This window comes from Sus scrofa, chromosome 18 (assembly GCF_054392235.1).
Source record: "Sus scrofa isolate SSC_HxYL_T2T_F1_AM1 chromosome 18, Sscrofa_HxYL_maternal_Yorkshire_Landrace_v2.0, whole genome shotgun sequence".
Classification (NCBI taxonomy): Eukaryota; Metazoa; Chordata; class Mammalia; order Artiodactyla; family Suidae; genus Sus; species Sus scrofa.
The window spans coordinates 42,922,109-42,944,271 of NC_139400.1; the positions used below are offsets into that span (position 1 = coordinate 42,922,109).

General features: G+C 37.9%; 1 protein-coding gene across 4 annotated transcripts in view; it reads left to right on the forward strand.

Moving 5' to 3' along the window:
- Positions 1-22,163, forward strand: part of IMMP2L (inner mitochondrial membrane peptidase subunit 2) — a 989,629-nt gene that overhangs the window by 17,393 nt on the left and 950,073 nt on the right. For all 4 annotated transcript variants that reach the window (XR_014834216.1, XR_014834217.1, XM_021079086.2 and 1 more), the window contains exon 3: positions 21,518-21,654. Coding sequence is in view for 2 of the 4 variants with exons in the window: in XM_021079086.2 (XP_020934745.1) it covers positions 21,520-21,654 (135 nt within the window). In the remaining 2 variants the exon portion in view is untranslated. The remainder of the gene's footprint in view (positions 1-21,517; positions 21,655-22,163) is intronic.

A 22,163-nucleotide genomic window follows, 5' to 3' on the forward strand; every position in this document is an offset into this window, starting at 1 on the left:
AACATCTAACTTAGTTGTTTTGTTGATGTTTCACTGTTTTTTCTCTCCATGCTGTAATCTTTTTCTTTGACTCTTTGCATTAGAGAAATATGAACTGACTTCCTAGAGTTGAGAGAAACTCCACGCATTTTTAAAGATAGAATTTGTCCTTTCACTAGATATTAGATGGCTCAGTTTGTTTCCTTGAACTCTTTTTCTTCCCGATTCTCAGGTGTTCAAGGCAATGGGATACACATATCCACACACCATTTAGTAAAGGGGAATGGAGTGGATTCTGAATTCATCTTTTCTTGCTAATTTTTCTCTCCTGCTAGGAGAAGTGCAGGAGAGAAAAGTCTGAGAAAAAATATTTTCTGATCAGCTTCTATTGAAAATACTTAATCAAAGTAGTCAAAGGAAGAGAGAGATGCTTAAGGATTGCTACCTGATTATCCCATGAAAAAGTTATAAATCTATCTGAGGTGTGATTCTCTCTTGGGGAATGTTTACCATCCTATTAGCATTGATTTGCATATCTTTACTTTTAACAAATATGTGATTGGATCTGAAGATGGAAGACTACATTTGCTCTCATTCAAAATTTAATTTTATGGTAATATCATCTACCTAATTATTATCTTTGCTAAAAGTATCCATGACTGAGAAGTCTGATTGGTTAGAAAGTGTGCTGTTGAGACCAGTGCCGTGGGGTTAATCAAGGGTGGTCTTGGCTCACAGAGAGGGCCCGTCTTGGCTTTTTACTTGATACATATTTTTGTTCTCATGCAAACTAATGTGGGTAAATCGAGGGAGAATTTGTCATATTAGTTGGCCCTACCAATGACAGGAGGTGACTGGGGTCGACTGACAGTGGTTTCATCAGCTTTGTATTTTAAAAGACAGAACACCCTAATAGGGTTTTAAATGTTTAAGAGTTAATGAAACCACTGCAGAAAAAGTGGTCGTTTAAAATTAATTGCCATTTTTGTTTAAAAAATGTGGTTGATTTTTAAGTACTTTGTTCTGTGTTTGCTTTTCTGTTTGCTGTAAATATTACACATAAAGATTATGCTTTAAACACTGTAAATTCGTTTTCTAGTATTAACTAAATGATCGTGGAAAATGTTACACTTTAAAGGTCACGTTGATTTTGTGGCATTTCCAGTTTTACATTTTACACATACATTTGAATTGGTTTAGTGTCTAGTTGAGTGTTTAGAGATCCAGGTAATAAATATGGAAGAGAAATTGCAAAAGGGCACAGTGTTTTAGAATGCACATATCTCTATATCTTCCATCTTTCTTTTGTTTCATTAGCGAAATTTCAAATTCCAAGAGGCAATTCAAAGGGCCGCAAGGACAGCACAATAATAAGAATGTTCAATACTTAAGTTCAAAGACAACTCTAATTATATTTTTCTATTAATTGTTATTACATATAGATTTGTACTTTTCTTCCTTTTGTAACCCTTCCCATTTGAAAATTAGTTAGAAACGAATGAGACTTAAGCATTTACCTTTTATATAGAAGAATAAACAAATTGTATATTCAGATACATTTTATATAAATTGCATCCCAGTGCTGTAAAAGCGGTTATGACATCAGTAACTCATCCTGCTCAGTGTTTAATGGGAATAGTGAGTATTTATGGGGAGTGATTCATGAATAACTGGGAGACAGTGGAGCGTGGTGCTTAAGTGCATAGACCACAAGGCAAATATTCTGGGTTCAGCTCTGCTGCTTACTATCTGTATGACTTTAGAAAGATTTCTCAAATACACTGAGCATTAGTTTAAATTGATATTTAGGGATAAAGATAGAGTTAATGTAGGGATTAGCTGATGTAATTAGAATAACAATTTTTATTGTAATATTGATATAGTGATATACTGTTTTACACAACACAAAATGAATTTTCCTTACTAGACTGAAATTTTTACTTCATTGGTTTCACAAGGGTTTTTTTTTTTTAACATTTTTTTTCTTTTTCTGATTAATGCCTCTTTCAGAGTTTACAGATTTGATAATAACTTGTAAAAGAGTGTTTTTGACTGATTTTGTGTGAGTGGCCAATCACTCCATCTTCATTACAAATGAAAGAAACCCTCACTGCTCTCTTTGTCAAAAATTTTTATGCAGTTAATATTGTTAACTCCCCAAAGGTAGCAAAATGTTAGTATAATTTTGGCCAAGGAAAAATAACATTTAATTGTTTCCTGGAGGATTGATTCAGTTTTCTATATATCGGTTCTAAAACGGACCTTTCATCTTTGATGGCTCTTTTTGTTAGAAAAGAAGAAATGAAATTGCCACCTTCCTTTTTAATTAATTAGACAACAAATTACTTGGCCAGGGAAAGGTCTTTGGGTGATATGCCTAGTCTTTTTATAGAAAAAAGGCTACTTTGGGTTCTTTAAAACTTCATTATTCAAAACTGAGATATTAATTTAAATTGCTTTGAATTCTTATGTGGCTCACGTTTTTATCTAGCTTGTATAGTCCCCCAAATCTATCAAAATTGTTAGTGGATTTTCTTTCTAAGCCACTTATTGTAACAACTATTGTGACGTTCCCTAATATTATTCGATGTTGATCAGACAATAAAAATAAGTTTCTTACAAAACTGGAAAGATAAGGGAATTATTCTCAGGGCTACTGAACTTTTGATTAAGTTGAAACAACCTAATCAAATTTGGTAACCTATAGGTGATCTATTTGGTGACCAACATGAAAATAATTTTGTTTATTATTAGTGGTGCTTCTTTGCAGATGGGGTCTTAACTTATATTTGCTGCTGTAAGCAGGACTATATTACAAGTTTCCCCAAGTGTGGGTATTATCCTTTATGGATCAGTCAGCTACTTGCTGTAGATTTGTTACATGAAGTGCAGATATGAAGTAAAGTTCAGACAAGACATTTAATAGTGCCATCATTAGAAATAACCATACTTTCATGAGTATGCTCACCTGTCACTGAAGTCAGAAAGGTCTTGGAGCACTGGTGCAATGATGATGCTGGGAAGTATCATGTGAGACAGGTGATTTTAGTACTGGGAGGACAGGGCCATCCTGTGGATTTCTGATATGGAAGATAAGGACCTGGAGTTAGACTTGTAGAGTCATAGATAGTTGGAGACAAGAACCTTAGAGGTAGTCTCTTCAAGTAGATGAAAAGAATTGCCTAGTCCTTGGCCTAGCTGGGACTTGAATCCAAGCTTTCTGATTTCTCATTTGCGACTGAGCACGGGAAGAGGAGAAAAGGTTTAACTCTAGAAGAGGAGGCTTGCTTGGTTCTTTGGAAATGGCACCTGCATGGAGGTGCTGTCTGATGGATTGGGCGGCTCTCAACACAGCCTGCTCTGGCCACCCGGGATTTAAAGGAAGGGCGTGTCTGATACAACCATACCAGGCTGTCTTCCCCTCATCTTTGCAAGTGGGTGGTAATAGACACCATATCGCAAATTAAACAAGCAGTCAGGAAACATTTATTTGGCACCTGCAAATGCTTAGTAAAATTCTCAGAGCCTTCGGGTGTTTAGGGAGGCGTGATGCATGGTGCTTCCTCTTTTGTGGAGAGGTGGGGAGAATGGACTTAGCTATAAAAGATGACTGAAAGTACTGCTGGCAAATGAGGGTATGGCTGGTAAATGCCAGCGGAGTTTGGGGGTGGAAGGTGGCTCTGTGGGTCACAGTGCTGGCCTAAGGTTTCCCAGAAGAGGTGAAAATTAGGTTGGTTGGTTCTGTTATTATCAAACACAGAGGCTGCTAGAGTGAGGCAGCTCTGATGCCATGGGAGGACCTACTTAAGCCAAAATCTAAGCCTGTAAATGCCTCAGGGTTTCAAGATGGCAACCTAAGGACAACCAATCACAAAAGACCAGTTAGGCTTTCAGTTGTAGCCATTCAGCCCTTTCTTTGCTTTGCTTCCTGCCTTTCTGTGTGCAGGTCTTTCCCTGAGCTCCTCTCAGTGAGGCTCTTCTGACCACTTCCTGCTCGGCACCGCCCTGTTCAAATTGGTTTTTGGTCACATGAACTCTTAACATTTCAGATAAACTCAAGACAAACATACTTCAATTTGTCTTTTAACCCTTCTCAGCACAGTAGAGTTTGTGAATAGCTATATGCTCTAAAGATTTTCGGATTCATCTTTCTGTTACAGAGCCGGGACTTGATTGCAGGTGTTTACCTGACTTCCAGTGGGTACCATTCCACAGTCCGCACGCTGGGCTGCATAGGACAGCAGAGGGCTTCTGGCTGAGGGCATCCCATTTCTACTTCCCATCCAGGGGTGTGTTCACCAGCAGAGCAAGTTCTCTCCACCGGTCTTCTGAATGTTGCATTCAGAAGCACCCCCTGGTTTCAGCTACCTCGTTCCCCTTTTGTTTCTTGGAAAAATAGCTAAAATTACTTGTTCCATGTGGGTTTGGTGCATTTTTTCCATTTAAGATGATCTTTTCCCTAAGACTACGAGAGTGAGATGGGATATTTGTTGATAGTAAGTGAAACATAGCAGCAGCTGGCATTTACAGTGGGTTTTTCTGTTATTCAATTAGATTATTTTGATATTCTGTGTTATGAATCGTTAGTCTGGAGATTGGTACATAAATAATGCCATTAAACCTTATCAGATAAATAAATTTAGCAACAGCCGTATCAGAGAATAAATATACCTTTCAAAACTCATGTTGTTTCTCTCTACCTAGATATTTTTGCATTCAAATGGTATTTCTCATTTTAGCACACGTAAGGGCCTATAAACCTGACAGAGATGAATTTACTCTAAACAAGAAATATGAAAAGACATTAGGGCTTGACTTATATAGTGTGAGCCTCAATCTGCTGCTCATTCTTTAAGGCGGTGATTTTTAACCTTTTTCTTTGTTCTTTTTCTTCTTATTTTAATGCAGTGAGCTCTTCTTTATGGAAAATCTTTTTTGGAGTTCTGTTCTTTTAAAAAAAACACAGCAGATGAAAGCACAGTGACTCTGATTGAAGCAGGGAGTCTGGGCTCAGAGCTGTGCTCACTTAATTCTAGCTCCTTTTGGTCCCAAAGCCTCTAGGGAATCCTCAAGACACCATGGACCATGGATTAAAACACTTCTTTTAAGAAAAAACGTGCTAAATACTTTTTTAAAAGAGTAAGCTGTCAATTGAAAAGACAATTCTTTCTTTTTTGAAAAGAAAATTCTTAATGCCGTGTAGTTGAATGGGTTATGAAAAGTTCCTTGACCCTTGTTACCCATCTTTACTGCCTTTAGACATGAGTGCTGTGCTATGATTTATCGAAGAAAAAAAGCACCGAAAAAAATCAGCCTCTTGAAGTTATACATACACTGCCATACACAAACATACATAATTAAGAAAAGAATTGCTTTCTTCTTAAATATCTTCAACTACCAAGTAGAACTATCAGGTGAGAGATGGAGATAATCAGAAGAACATATGCACATGCTCACATGTGTGTGCACGTGCACAACATACACACAATTTGTTGCATGTGGTCGACCAGTGCCTTTTTCTCAACCCATGCGTCTGCAGCATCCCTCACATTCTGAATCTAATGTGCAGAGTCTACACAGACAGGGAATTTTGAGGTTAGCCTACCAAAATCATTACTTAAGGACTTGTTTTTGGTGACGTGTTATGGGAAGTTATTTGTTAATTTCCTTAATAAACCTGTATTGACCATTGAACCCTTCAGTGCAAGGCACTGAGGGATGGCAGAAGACAAGGGTCCCTGCCCTGGAGGAGAAAATCCATTGTGATAAGTGCTAGACTAGGGGAGGCATAGGATTTATGAGAACACACAGAAGAAGCATCTAATTTAGATTTGGAGAGTCAGGGTAGACTTCCCAGTGGAGTGGCCTTTAAGCAAACCTGAGAGGTGGTGGCCAGGACAAAGAACGGTGGGAGGAGTGATGAAGACAGAAGGAAAAATGTGTAAGGGGCAGGAGACAGTAAAAGCATGACATATTCTAGAAATTGCATGCTAAGGAGCACAATATGCTAATGAAAGAGGAGAAATCATGAGACTAGGGACCTAACCCTGCTTATTAGGTCGTGTGTTAAATCTAAGGTGCTTGTTATGTTACAGGAAATGGAAAGTTAGCGAAGGCTTTCAAGCCAGAGAAGTTATCCGTTTTATTTTTTCAGCAGAGGGCACCTTGGTTAACTCCTGTGTTGACCTTGGGGCGGCTGTTTGGATGCTACAGTCATTCTCTGCGAGTAGAAGGACCAGACTATAGAATACTGTGTAGTTTGTCTTTCCATAACACCCCAACTGCCTCTCTCTTTTATGAAATTTATCTTTCTTCTTGTATTTTTATGGCCCTCTGAACCTTATCGCAAGGCCAGCGTCATTCAAAAGAACAACGGTTAATGTTCAGTCTCTATATAGACAGATATATCTTCATTCTTTCAGTAGAGAAGCAGTTTTGATGCCCAGCACATAATAGTTACTCAATAAATGTTTATTGGCATAAAAGGAGTGAATACCAAAAGAAAAGATGCCAGCTCAATTCTCTCTTTTTTTTGGTAACCCTTACTCTGCCTCCTCCATGTTCTTTAACTTTAGAGAATTTCCCTATCCGCTGTTCTTTAAACCTGCAAAAAGGTCCAATCATATATATATATTAGTAGTACTAATGATAATTACTAAAACTGAACATTTTAAATAGTTCAGATTCACAAACTCCATTTTTCTGCTAGTTCCCAAATTCACCTGACAGTTGATATGCAGATATAATAAAGAATAGTGGAAAACTTCAGTCAGCTCAACAGGAGTACTTTGGGAATTATGTAGAAGGGTCATTTATGAACTGAAAAAATTTCCCTGCCAGTGAACTTCATTTCTAACATATATCTGAGAATGATCACAAAGGAAAACACTATTTTGCATTTGATTAAACAACAGTTTATAAAATACATACATGGTATTAACTGCTTATACTAAATTAAATTAACATTACTCAGTTTACCTTTTGAGGCTAAATACTCAATTCTTTAATACTTCCCAATTTCAGAGGCTAAGCCAATCCATAGTTAGTTTTCAATGGTTTATATCATTACTGACCTAATATATTTAGGTGGACATACTTCCTCATATTTCACCAGTAGGAACACCTTCAAGGCAGGCCTGTGTGTCCTTTTGATGTGCTTCCGTGGTTTTTCTAAGCACTTGGCCTAACAAGATATTCCAGGCTCATTCTATACCTTCCTTGCCCCAGCCCTGGAGTCTCCCCTTTCTTGAAGTGCCCTGGTTCCCTATTGAGAGGAATGATATTAGAACCTAAGATCCAGGTACTAGATACACTCTTTGCTACTGGAATATTTTTTTTTTTTTTATGGTCAGTTGATTTTTAAAAATAATTTAATCTTGTATTAAGATATAGTTTATTTACAATGTTGTGTTAGTTTCAGATGTATAGCAAAGTGATTCAGTTATACATATACTTATATCCATTCTTTTTCAGATTCTTTTCCCTTATAGGCTATTACAGAATGTTGAGTCGAGTTCTCTGTGCTATACAGTAGGTCCTTGTTGGTTATCTATTTTATATATAGCAGAGTGTATTCGTTGGTATCAAACTCCTAATTTATCTGCCCCCCTCCCCCCATTACTGGCTTATCTTTGCTTTTAAGTCTCCAGAGGATTCTTCCTTGGCTTTCCCCTGTGTATTTATAGCTCCCCTTTTCCAAAGAGAGCACCCTGGCTCCCAGCTAACACTGTTTCCTTTCATTCAGTGCTATTGTGTATCTAAAACAGTTTCACAACGGTTTTCCTTATTTGCATTTCCCCTTTGCCTACCCCAGTTGAGGTTATGTAATTAAATACTATGTTCAAAAATTAACAGGGTTAAAAGAGGGTGCAAGGAAACTTTTGGAGGTGTCTGATGTGTTGATGGACTATATTGTGGTCATGGTTTCATGGTTTATACTTCGCACGCATCAAGTTGTATATATTAAATATGTATAGCTTTTGGTATGTCAGTCATACCTTATTACAATAGTTATTAAAAAAAAGAAAAATGATGGGTGAACTACCATGGTGGGCAATACAGGGTGAGTTTGAACTGCCTACATTCAGAATTTAAAACAAATTTTCTTTTTTTGGCCACCTTGCAGCATGTGGAGTTCCCAGGCCAGGGATCAGATCCTAAGGAAGGCTGGGACCTAATGCCTGCCTCAGGTCCTTAAGCTACTGTGCTGGGCCAGTGATCGAACCTGTGTCCCTGCGCTCCAGAGATACCACCAATCGCGTTGAGCTGCAGTGGGGACGCCCAGAATTTTTTAATGTGAGAAAGAAAATAAATCTCTCTCCTGTTTGTTTCACTTAAAAAAGGTTAACCGAATTAATCCCTCCATTCACCACAGTGGATACCTGTTTAACTTCTGTCTTGTTTAGATTAAGTGTCTAGTGGGACAAGGACCATTTCTCTTTCTCTCTCTGTGTATATAAACGTGTGGTGTAAATCAAGAATATTGAGGTTGTTTTGCCCAGTGTTTCACATCTTTGATTAGAAACTATTGCTGAAGCCAAGTAAAGTTTAATATTTCTTTTCTTTTTTTCATTTTTTACATAGAGAATGTTCCTCTACCTTTTTGCATTTTACTCAGAAATAGCAGAGACATTTCTCTCTAACTGCTGTGTTTGCATTCCTGAAAAATCTTTAATTCTGCAAAATCATATGCTAAAAGTGATAGTGCTTCTAGGGCAAATAGGGTTAGGAACAGATGGTTTAAAACCGGTGAAATTGTGTAAACAGAGTCAGTATCAAAAAATGATAATTGTTATAAAAACACCAACATGGTTAAATCTTCACTGGCCTTTACATCCACCCTCGCACTTAGCCTTAAACTCTAGTTTTCTTCCTTTAAGTTATGGGTCCTTAAAGTCATCCACTTCTAACCCAGACCGATTTCATCAAAGTTAAAAATCTGATCCAGGGTGTTTTCCTTTAAACACAAGGGGAAATATTTTGCATTTCTTCATCTGTACTCTCAGCTTCCTTTGGTTGCTTATGATAGTGGAGAATTTTAAGGCAGCGAATGAGACTTTCCACTTTGTTGCATGTGAACTAATTTACATTAAAGAAATATCTGTTGTAGCAGAAAAGACCCATGTCAGTGTGCTTTAATATATACAGATAATATATACCTATTATTGAGAATTGAAATAATATGGAAAAGTATAAGAAAAGTAAAAATCCCTTGACTGCCAGTAAATACTGCTGTTGTCATTTGTGTGCCTGCTGTTCCTCACCTGACCTTTTCTGATGATGATGATGATGTATATAAAATTTCACATAAATGAGTTCATATTGTATTTCGAGTGTTCCAACCTTTTTTCAAGACAGAACGTCTAACAATATAGCTATACGATATCCTTTTTAATGATTTCTCTATATGCTTGTTGTAGTTTCTTTCTTTTCTTTTTCTTTTTTTTTTTTGCACAGACATGCTCCTGTTTTCAGTGTATTCTCTGTTACAAACAGTGGTGTACTGGAAGTCCTTGCTCACATCTTTGTGCCTTAGAGATGATGTCTCTGCCTCAGAGATGTGTGTCCATGTGACACTTTGGCACGTGCTATTCTATTACGTTCAAGAAAAGTTGTACCCATTTACATTCCCAGGAGAGCTTGAGAAATCCTGTGCTCCCACACTGGGTAGCTTTAGTTTTCTAAGTCTTTATCAGTCTGGTAAGTTAAAAAATTGATATATATATATTTTTTTTGTTTTTGTTTTTGTTTTTTTTTTTTCTTTTTATGGCCGCGCTGTACCTATGGCATATGGAACTTCCCAGGCTAGGGGTCGAATCAGAGCTGCAGCTGCCAGCCTACACCACAGCCACAGCAACACCAGATCTGAGCCGCCTCTATGACCTATGCCACAGCTTGTGGCAATACCAGATCCTTAATCCACTGAGTGAGGCCAGGGATCGAACCCGCATCCTCACAGAAACAACACTGGGAGCTTAACTCCCTGAGCCACAATAGGAACTCCAATATTTTGTTTTATTTGTATTTGTTTTATTATTAGTGTGGTAGAACATCTTTATATATATATGCTATCCATATTTCGCTTTCAGTGACATGTATTTTACTCATTCTTCTCTCGGAACATTTACCTTTTTTCTTACAAGCATTGTATAATTTTAGAGATATTAAACCTTTGGAATTAATATATATTGCAATTTTTAGTGTCATGCTGATTATCTTATAACCTTATATTTGGGATATATTTATTTTTATGATGTCAAATCTATTAATATTTTTTCTTTTATGTATTCTGGGTTTTGTGAAATGTTCAAAAAGCTCTCTTTCCACTCCTAGAAGATTGTTTGCCTTTATTTTCTTTTATTACTTTTATGTTTTTATTTTTACACTTAATCTTTGAATTATCTGAAATTTATTATTCTATAATGAATAAAATAAATACTGACCTTTGGTTTGTTTTTTTTTTTTCCTCCCTCCAAACGGTGGATAGTTATTTAATATCATTTGTTAATTCAGTCCCCTCTCCTTCATTGCAAATGTCTCTAGCATATACCAGATTTCTTTGTGTCCTTGGATTTATTTCTGGGCTTACTATTGTATTTGATATTTCTGCAGAACAAGTTACCCCAAACTCAGTGGCTTTAAATGTTTATTCTCTCCCACGGTTTCTACAGATGGGAAATTGGGGAGCAGCTCAGCTCTACAGTTCTAGGTCATGGTCTCTGTTAAGGTTGAAGTTAAGATTACAGTGGGAAGCACAGTCATCTAAAGGCTTAAGTGAGGCTGGAGGTTCTGTCTGGCAGGTAGCTTACTCCCATAGCTGGTCAGGGGGTGCTGGCTCTTTTGGGGAGGGAGGCCTCAATTGCTCCCTAATTGGGCTTTTTTCTGGGGCTGGCTGTCCTCAGGACAGGTGCTGGCTTGCCTAGAAGTAGTGATCGAGGAGAGAGAGGCAGGAGGAAGCTATATTTTTAAAAACTAGCTTGGAAAGTCATATAGCATCACTTATGCTACATTGTGTTTCCAGAAGCAAGTCCAGCCTGCCCTTAAGAAGATGAATATTTTTAAACTGCCATAGTTCCCTTGATTGTTCCATTCATGTATTTCCCCACTTCTGCTCTAATATACTTTTTAATACATTGATTCATTGAAAGAGTCTTATATCAAATTGAGAGAATATTCCATAATACCCTGGTCAACTGTATTTAACAGTCTTTGAGTCTTATTGGTTAGGTATCTAAAAATAGATGCACAAAATAATATCGGAAATAATGTGGTCACATTTTAAGTTGCTTTATTTCCTAAGTTCTGATACTTCTTTGGAATTATATAGTGGGGATTGTTATATTTCACTGGAGATATCTACTTACAGCTTGAAACAAATTTTTTCATATGAGATCATATTTCTATGAGTAATTTTAAAGGCTTTGATTGGCAGATACATTGTAACTTCAGGGCACTGCCTATTAATGAAATTTCACAGGCATCTTAAACAGAATCTTCTAATATACTGGCAAGTAGGCAAAAATCGCAATAAGGCATTTGCGTGTGGGGAGCAATCTAAGTAAACATCTCAGCTCCATATGCTGCACTGTTCACCAGGGGCTCATTATGATCCCTGGACTTTCTGTGCAGCAGACACTTGAGTCCAGAGAGTGCTGTGCTCCATCTGCCTTAGTCTCCAGGCTCTATAGGAGGAGCCTCTTTGTGCTCTGACCTCTGGGCTGTCTTTTTTCTTTAACATATTGCCAGCCTGGCTTTTGCTGCCATTTCAACAAGTGCATGTGCCTGAGGGTGGGCTTGCACTTCTAGGTTTAAAGGGCCACAGCCCCTCATTGCAGAGGCCTGGGCTACTGTTGCTTTCCCTTTAAATGGTGTCAGTCTTCTCATCTGGCTCGGGTCTTTCTCTGGTGCCCAGCCTGCTCTGCCACTGTTGGAGCTCCCCGTGGACGTGCAGCTGCCATAGATGGGCTGTGGGCAGCCTTCCAGAACTCCCAACCATGGTTTGGACGGGTTTTCTTTTTGACAGACTAATCAGAGCCTTAATGTGCTTCCCCTGCTGGGGGAGCCTGTGTTTCTAATTTTTAGATTTATTATTCTGGGAAGAGTAATATCAGACCCTGGACTGGCCATAGGTTTGCTGGTTACCTTGTATTTCCCAGGTCCAACTTTTTTTTTTTTTTAAATAATTTTACCTTCCCATCTTTGCCCCTTTAGAGTCTGGTGGCTTTGACTATTTTGAGAAACCTTCCTATTTCCTCTTCCCAATCCTGATCAAAGGAAAAGCCCTGTTTTTGTTCCTTATCCCTTGATGTGAATTGGAGTTGGTGTCTGGTTAAAGAAAGCAATGTATTTGAGGCATGAGGGCTAGGGGTCAGGATAGGATTTTCATGAGACCCTCAAAGCATGTTCTTTTTAAAAATTCCCATTTCCACTTATTGTCCAACCCATTGGATACCCTTGTACTCTTTAAAACTAGGAGAAATGAGTAGGAAGTACTGTGAGACAGTAGACCAGACTCGGAGGTCGCAAGGCAGGTCAGGGCAGCTGTGCTCCAGGGACTGTTTCACATGGTGTTTCTGGGGACATTTCCCATCACTTGCATTATTGCCTGATGCTCACTTTCTGATATTCTTTTTGTTTATCTTGTGCCCCCCCCCCCCGCATGCCCCTTTATTTTTGCTTTTTAGGGCTGCACGTGTGGCATATGGAGGTTCCCAGGCTAGGGGTCAAATCCGAGCTGCAGCTGCCGATCTGCACCACAGCCACTGCAGCTCGGGATCTGACACACATCTGCGACCTATACCACAGCTCACAGCAACGCTGGATCCTTAACCCCCTGAGTGAGGCCAGGGGTTGAACCGGCATCCTCATGGACACTAGTTGGGGTCGTTACTACTGAGCCACAATGGGAGCTCCAAATTGTGCCCTTTTACACGTAGGTTCTCAGTGTTACCGTCTTTTCCTTATTTCTCCGGTCTCACTCCTATTTCTTAGCTTTGATTTCTGAAGGGTTTTGAGATTTTGTTTTTGAGAATGTTTTTTCTGTTTACATGCTCTCCATTTTTTAAAAGCCAATTTCACTCACAGCCTAAATGCTAAAAAATGTATTTTCTTTTTAGCTGTGTAGCACATATTCTGATACCGGAAATATGTTCTTTGGCTAATTCAAAATATTACTGCTTCGGGAATAAATATGCTTATGGTGAATAGTCCAAGGTCCTATAATTACTTTGTTTAGGTTGTGGATAAGTATGTGGTCTGCTTCATTTACACATATATTTCAGCTGCCACATTGTTAGCTTAACATCCATATTGCTTTTGGCTTTTACTTAATGACAGCAGTTATGCTTTTCTATTAAAATGGAAAAAAAGAGAGTGCAGTGTTGCAATCTAAATTTTGTGGTTATTGGAGTTTAAATCTTACCAAGCTTCTCCTTGCTAATGGTTATCATTTAATAGGATTTTTCTCATTCCATAAAAAGCTATTCGCTGTCCTGTTAATTCTTATGGCAAACTATTTTTGCAGAATTTATGGCATCTGAATAACTGAACTTTGAGCTTGGGCCTTAGTTGTAAATGCAGTCAAATGGTATCTATGTAGACTTAAAGGATAAGAATAATATGTAGGATTAGTGTGGCTTGCGCTGTCTCTTAGAGAGGGCTACTGCTGTGATGTGGATTTTGTCTATGTGGTTTCCAAAAATATTGTCGTCATGAAGATTTCCGTATTGCTAAGGAGCAAAATAAAGCAAAATAAAAAAAAAATAAATATACTCTTCATGTTTCTCCTATTCCCTGGTCTGGATAGCATTCTTCCTATCTCAAATAGGCCATATGTACCTTTCCTCTCACAATCACATTTTCCTCTTGTCTGAGAAATTGACCAAATGTAATTTATCCTTATTTTTAACATTTTAATGAAAAAATCTAGACATATGGAAAAGTTGTAAGAATTTTATAGTGAACATTTTTAAACCTACCATGTACCTTCTAATTCATTTTTTTTCTTCTCAGCTTTTCTCATGATTTTTTTTTTCCTTGCAATTCCAGCTCTTACCATTCTTCACCCTCCCCCCCAGTCATGACTATATAATTTATTCCCGTGGTCCAGTTTTGTCACTAAGTCACGTTTTTCTTTTATTCTGCTTAAAAAATTCTTAAAACACCTAGAACTGTACTGATGTTGGCACTCCATAATTCTTGTTAATTGGCCAGTATCAGGAAATATGATCATCCCTAACCCATCAAATCTTAGAACAAGATTAGGTTCAAAGCAGACTAAAACTATCACTCTGGATGTTAGGTGTCCCATTATTTAGAAGATAGGCGTTATTGGTTTTATTATATATAATGGATATCCTTATATCTGTTGTCATTTTAAAATTTGCATTTGTATTGCCATAGTTTTATTGATTTTCAGAATATTAAAATAATATTTCATAGTGAAAAAAATAAAATTTGTATGGCTAGTCCTCTTCTTTGGACATGGCTAAGGCTTTTATCTGAAGAAATACCTTTGATTGTTCTCTAATACATTACACATATATATTCAGATGCAAGTTTTATGGGTTTTTTTTCTTTTTTCTTCATACGAATGCTTACTTAAAAAAACCACACACACATATGAACATTCTCCAAGTCCAAAACACCCGTAAAGTTTTTTTCACATGATAAAATTGTGGCTCAGGAAGATGCGGTAATTTGCCCAAAGTCACATAGGTGAATCAGGTTTGACCTGTGATTTTTTTTTAAATTCCGGACACGCCAACTTTCCACTGAGTTTCCCTCTTTGCTGATGCTGCTTCTGCGGAGCCCGGCCAGCCTTACTTCTAACAGAGGGAGTGCACCTCTTCTGCTGAGGCAGAGGGGGAGGTGGGCGTAAATGCATGAGGTTTGCAAGCTGAAGGAGTCCTTCGCAGATCTCAGGAAGCCTTTGTAAATGTGCATCTCCTAGTGGATTTCTGGTGGTGGTCTCTCTATACCGGCTGTAGTACAACATGCCGCTGAAGTTCATTTGCTTTTAAATATTTCTGACTTAAAATTAAATATGTCAATTTTCACCTCTCTTCTCTTAGCATCCAGCTGCTCATCCTTCTACCAATAGAGAGTTATAATTATCTCTGTTAAAGAAGCAGTTTTAGGTCAAGATAGAGGACACTTATTCTCATTAGTCTACCTGAGTGGACTTCAGAATTGGGCTTCTTTGCCAGAAGATGATTCACTTTATGTCTAACCCTATTACATTTCTCCCCTTTATTGTTTTTGGCTAGTTTTTCTTCATTCTTTGTTTCATCTTGCCTTTTTGTCCTTTCTGAGAATTTTTGAGTGAGAAACTCTTAAATCACACACGTTACAAATAATTTGATGCTGGATTTTACCTTCTAAAGATTACCAACTCTCTATTTTTATAATATCTATTTATAATCTGAAAGGAGGATGTGGCCCTGATTTTTTTTTTTAAATTGATACCCACTGATTGCTTTCCCAGATCTACTTCCAGTGGAATCTGCATTTTTCTTGTTCATCGGTTATTTTTTTTTTTACCCTTGATTCAGTTCAGATGTATTCTAATGCCTCCTGCCTCCTAATGTACCTGCTTAGGCTGTGTCTGCAGGGTGAGGGTATTAGTACCAGGAGCTCCTAGAGAGGTACCTGGAGGAGGGTAGCCTGATCATATGTCGTCATCCACTAATTTCTTGTGATCTGGTCACAAGTCCTTTGGGAAGGAACTATGACTCAGTGTGCCTTTTTACTTTTGGTGTCTTAGCATAGTGACGAGCACAAAGTAGGCACTTAATGTAGAAAGAATGAAAATGTGGCCAAGGGTCATGCCTGCCTTGTTCTGCATTGTTTTCTCTGTCCTTAGCACAGTTACATAGTAGGTGATCAATAAATATATGTTGACAGAGTCAGGAATTGGGTATCAGGTTTACTTGGACGCTGGCTTTTATATTCTCTGATATTCATAGTTTGATGTATAGTTTGAGTTTATAAATAAAATCTTGATTTGGTTATCGAAGTGTGCAGGCTGATTTCTATGATTGAAAGGTTACATTTTACATAAGATACTGCTTTGTAATTAATTGTTTTCCTCTTACTGTCAAACTTCCCACACAATTTTTAAATAGTTTTTATAACTAGGAAGACTTGAAGTGTATTTATTCACCTGGTTGCTATGAATGAGTGGTAGATGACTTTGAATGCAGGTGTAAGAATGGTCTTAGATGAATTCATGCATGATCAAAGCATAACAAGTTGTGAGAGGAAAGAGGCATTTAGAGGGCAGAACATTATGTGGTTGAGGTCAGTATCACCAAAACACTTTTATGTGCAGGTGCTATATACCAGACAGCAAATATGATTTCAACTGAATCTGAAAGCTTATTTAAAAATATTCTGTTTATGCACTTCAGCAATAAGCCAGGTGTGCCCTACTGCTTAAGCAATAATTTTCTCAGGAGTAATGTTTTGAACCTAAACGACTTGCGTGGTTACTAGAAGAATGAGGTTACTGATAAAAATTATTCCTTTTTTTGCTGGGGATGGTTTTAGCATCACATTATTATTGCTTAAAGGACATTTTCTCTGAGGAAGCAGACACTCGGTGCTTATTAGTGTGGTAGTTTTAAACATTTAAGGTGTGAACAAAAGACCAGATCATCCTAATGATTTTTTTTTTTTTTTTTTTTTTTTTTTTTTGCTATTTCTTTGGGCCGCTTCTGCGGCATATGAAGGTTCCCAGGCTAGGGGTCGAATCAGAGCCGCAGCCGCCGGCCTACTCCAGAGCCACAGCAAGGCGCGATCCGAGCCGCGTCTGCAACCTACACCACAGCTCACGGCAACGCTGGATCATTAACCCACTGAGCAGGGGCAGGGACCGAACCCGCAACCTCATGGTTCCTAGTCGGATTCGTTAACCACTGCGCCACAACGGGAACTCCCTAATGATTTTTTATAGAAAAAGAAATGCATTAACTTTAACAAAATGTGAGTGTTATAAAGTTTAAACATTTTATTTGCTATGACTTGACATAGAAATATAATGTTCGTTTCTTTATATATGGCTTTAGTATTCTAATGATAGCAGCTTCTAAAAGGGTTTTATCATTATGAGGTAGAGGTGTCTTTCACAGTTCAGGTAGGACAGGACTGTGCTGAGACTTCGCTTTTGAACCTCTGAAAACAGCAACCCCTTTATTTGCAAGGTGGCTTTTATTTTTTTCCCTTTGTCTTGGGGCAGAATCTGCACACCTTGAGACTGGTACACCTCTCCCATGTTCTTTGAGAATCTCTCAGTAGAAAAAATACGTGTCCTGACTGTTGGGCAGGAGATGGTGGCAGTGCCCTGGTCGCCCGTGGGGTTGCAAGTGTGAGAAGCGAAAGGGTAGTGACTTTCTGGTCTTCATCTGTAATCGCAATGTTCTTTTACATAATCTCCATTCGTTCTGGCTGCTTCTCTGCTTCCCTGTTAAACCAGTTGTTTAATGAAAGTGAAGTCTTTTTTTTCCTTTCAACACTTAGACAAAGTCTCAAACCTAAAAAATATATTATCTCTTCTTAGTCAATAATAACCTAAGTGCTTTTCTTTTAGTATCTTCCCAAAGTTCTGGAGAAACAATTGGAAAATATATAGTAATATAGAATGTTGACCCGAGGAAGGATCCTAGAAATGGAGTCTAACCCCTTCCTTCCTTCCTATCTCTCTTTCTTTCTTTCTTTCTTTTAAAAAAATTGTAGTTGATTTACAATGTTGTGTTAGTTTCTGGTGTACAGCGAAGTGATTCAGTTACAGATACAATATTCTTTTCTATAATGGTTTATCACAAGATGTTGAATATAGTTAAGTTCCCTGTGCTATGCACTAGGACCTTGTTGTTTATTTTATATATTGTAGTTTGTATCTGCTAATCCCGAACTCCTAGTTGATCTCTTCCCTTCCTCCTTTCCCCTTTAACCATAAGTTCATTTTCTCTATCTGTGAGCCTGTTTCTCTTTCATAGATGTGTTCATTTGTGTTAAATTGTATTTTGCTTATCTCTGGAATCTAATATATGGCAGGAATGAAACTTTCCACAGAAAAGAAACTGATGGACTTGGAGAACAGACTTGTGGTTGCCATCAGGAGGGGGAGGGAGTGGGATGTAGTGGGGGTTTGGGATTAGCAGATGCAAACTATTGCGTTTGGAGTGGACAAGCAATGAGATCCTGCTGTATAGCACAGGGAACTATATCTAGTCATTGTGATGGAACATGATGGAGGATAATGTGAGAAAAATAATATATGTATCTGTGACTGGTTCACTTTGCTGTGCAGTAGAAATTGACAGAACACTAAATCAAGTATAATGGAAAAAATAAAAATTAAAAAAACCTGTATTTTAGATTCCACATATAAATGATGTCATATGGTATTTGTCTTTGTCTGACTTCCTTCACTTAGTGTGATAATCTCTAGGTCTATCCATGTTGCTGCAAATGGCATTATTTCATTCTTTTTAATGGCTGAGTGGTAGTCCACTCTATCTCTGTATCACATCTTGATCCATTCATCTGTTGATGGGCATTTAGGTTTCTTCCATGTCTTGGCTATTGTGAATGGTGCTGCTGTGAACATTGGGATATGTGTATCTTTTTGAATTAGAGTTTTATCCAGATGTATGCTCAGGAATGGATTGCTGGATCGTATTAACCCCTTTCTTTGTACAGATGAGGAAACTGAGACCGAGAAGTGAGTTGATCAAAGAGGCAGCTAGTTAGAGACAGAGCCAGAAGATGCCATCTCAGGGCCCCTGACCCTCCTTACCGTGCTCCTTCCTGGGTACTACAGTGATTGAGTGGAGTCGCAGTAGAGAGAAGAGCATATACTGGAAAAGGAGTGGAGGTGTAAAATTCTGGGAATCTGAATTTAATGCAATTTACGTTAATGTCTCCTCCCTTAATTTACATTGAACTTGTACATGCTACCTTATAACTGGGCTAGCAGCAACACCATCATATCTTAAAGCTTTCCTAGTTTCTATTCTGCTGATATCCCAAATTATTTAGTGATGGTCCATGCAAGTAGGGCACAAGGAACAGCAAAGAGAACAATTATTATATTTCCTTGGTCATATGTTTGCTACTTTTATTTTAAGAGCTACAGATGTATAGAAGCATGTTTTTCTATTTGTATTTGTCCTATTCATATATTTTTTTTGAGTCAAGTTCTCTGGTTGTCTAAACCTGTTTGATCTGATCATTAAAATATTTTTAAGCAAGTATAGATTTGTGTGTTTAAAGCCAGTTTATTAATTTCTTACAATAGTCAAGTGGTCAGATTTGTCCTAATATGAATTGTTAGCATATTTTTTTGTGTTTGAACTCAAGTGCTTACTATGGGTGAATAGGAAGATAAGAATTTCTAAGGTTTTCAAACTCTCAGGACATTTTCAAAAGCATGTAATATTTTGTCATAGCCAGCATTGGCTATAAAAGAATTGCAGTCAGTTAAATATATTGATTGCTGCATAAATAGGGAAGAATTTTACTCAATGTTTTTTGTTTTGTTTGGAGCTACAGAGAGACTGGACTGAGTAAGTTCGGTTTGTTTATTTTGATGGGAAGGAGTTTTGGACTTGCTTTACCGCATAGTATCTATGTATTAAAGTAACTTCCTAGGGCCATTTTTCTTCCTTATTTAAATGTTAGAAACCCACAGAAGTTCAAAGAAGAAAATGGTCATCATCTATATTCCTAACACTTAGAATTTACCATTCTTACTATTTTGCTAAGCCTGCTTTTTTTCTGTCTCTCTCCATAGTTTAATAATAATTCTTGACATATGGATGTTTATTAAATGATTAAAACAATGATACAAAATAATAATCTATTTAAATTTTTTTTCTTTTTTTCCTTTTTTTGCTTTTTAGGGCTGCACCTGTGGGGCATATGGAAATTCCCAGGCTAGGGGTCAAATCGGAGCTACAGCTGCTGACCTATGCTACAGCTCATGGCAATGCTGAATCCTTAACCCAGTAAGCGGGCCCAGGGATCGAACCCACATCCTCATGAATACTAGGTGGATTTTCAACCTGCCGAGCTATCCTGGTAACTCCCAGTTTAGTGAGAATTTTTAAATGATATTATACTGTATTTTTAGCTATTTATCTTTATACACCCTGCACTTAGCGTTGGTTTTTTAGCAGTCAATAAATAAGTGCTAACTGAATAAAAAATTAACATAATTAAGTTTGTATTACTCCATCCAAATTGAACTTATTTTATTTTCTTAAACACCCAAATTTTATTTTGCTCCCAAGCCTTCACACATGTTGCTACTTTTGCCGGAAGTGCCCAGGTCTCTTCTCAATTTCCATTTCCCTTGGGAGGTCTTCCCTGATCATTTTCTGATAGATAAACTTCCTTCCTCCTTCTTCCCATGCCCCAGGGACTTTCATCCTTTTCTCTTGGAAATATTTTTTAAGGGCAGTCTTCCCCGGCACATAGTAACTCCTTGGGAGCAAGGACCATGTCAGCTTTTCACTCCTGTATCTTAGACCCAACTTATGACCTTGTACTTAGTATGACTGAGTAGAAGTTTGAGGGGTTGAATTATGAGCGTGTTTTTGGTACTCTGGAAAATAATCCAAGGGAATGACAAAACCACAGTGTTTGGATAGGTCACTACTGCCTCTTCTCTTACCTCCTCTCCCTTCCTTCCCCCTTCCCCATCCTGTCAGTTTTTTTGTTGTGGTGGTGGTTTTTTTTTTCTTTTTTTTTTTTTTTGGTCTTTTTAGGGCTGCACTCGAAGCATATGGAGGTTCCCAGGCTAAGGGTTCAATCAGAGCTGTAGCTGCCAGCCTACACCACAGCCACTGCAGGATCCAAGCCGCATCTGCGACCTACACCACAGCTCATGGCAATGCTGGATCCTTAACCCACTGAGCGAGGCCAGGGATCAAACCCGCGTCCTCAGTCCTCATGGATGCTAGTCGGGTTTGTGAACCGCTGAGCCCCGACGGGAACTCCCAATCCTGCCAGTTTTAACCTCTAAAATATGTATGTTAATCTCCCCTTTCTGGCCCATCTCTACCACCACCACCGTAGTCCATCCGACCATCATCCCTTGGGCCACTAGAATAATCTGGTCTCCCTGTATCTGTCTTGTCCTGTTCGAGAAATAGAACAGACTAAAATTATAGTCTGTTATATAGAATGAATAAGTATTGTTTTGAGAAACTTTTCAATTCTTATTTGTTGTGTGTGTGTGTGTGTGTGTGTGTGTGCGTGCGTACATGTGTGTGTACTCAGTTATTGCTTTGTGAGGAGAAATTTTGTATTCAACTTTTTAAGTGGACTTGAGCTATTGAAAGGAGTTAACTTTAGTTAATGTATTTGCCTTTGGGATTTCAAGTCAGATTTATTCCAACAGTTGTGGGATGAGTGAGAAACATTGAGATGATGTTGCTTTTTCTCAACACTTATTTTTCTAGTGCTCCTTTTGTGTTTTTGTTTTCCACTCTTTTTGAGACTAATTTCATATTTGTTTTCTTTATGCTTTTAGGTATGGCACAGTCTCAAGGCTGGGTGAAAAGATACTTCAAGGCCTTTTGTAAAGGCTTCTTTGTGGCGGTGCCCGTGGCAGTAACTTTCCTGGATCAGGTTGCCTGCGTGGCAAGAGTGGAAGGAGCATCAATGCAGGTGAAAACTAATATGACTTCATTCTCTAAAGCACATGCTGCATTGTTTCTCCAGCACCAGAAATTAGATTTCTGTAAATTATCTCTATCCTGGAAATTGAAAGCTTTGAAAAGTGCTTTGAACTCATATTTTACTTTACTAAATTTCTTTACAAGGTCTTCTAATGCAGTCATATTAAATCAGAGCAGAGGTGAATAAAATTAATTATCAGATAGTTTTCTGTATCTGTAGTTTTTTTTTTTTAAAGGAATTTCAAATGGAGAGTCTAAAGAAATTTTACTAAATGGTACCATTTTTTTTGTGGCTGTGGCCTGAGATTTTTAAGTTTTTAAAATTATCCGTATTTGAATGTGATCAAATTATTAGTACAGTTGCAGGTTGGATTTGGCTCAAACTCAGTTACATAATTGTTTTATACACGCACACACACTTCTGATAGGTAGAAGTATCTAGAACATTGGTTTCAGATACTCTAGTGTGTTCTTTAAGCATGCTGCTGATTGAAAAGA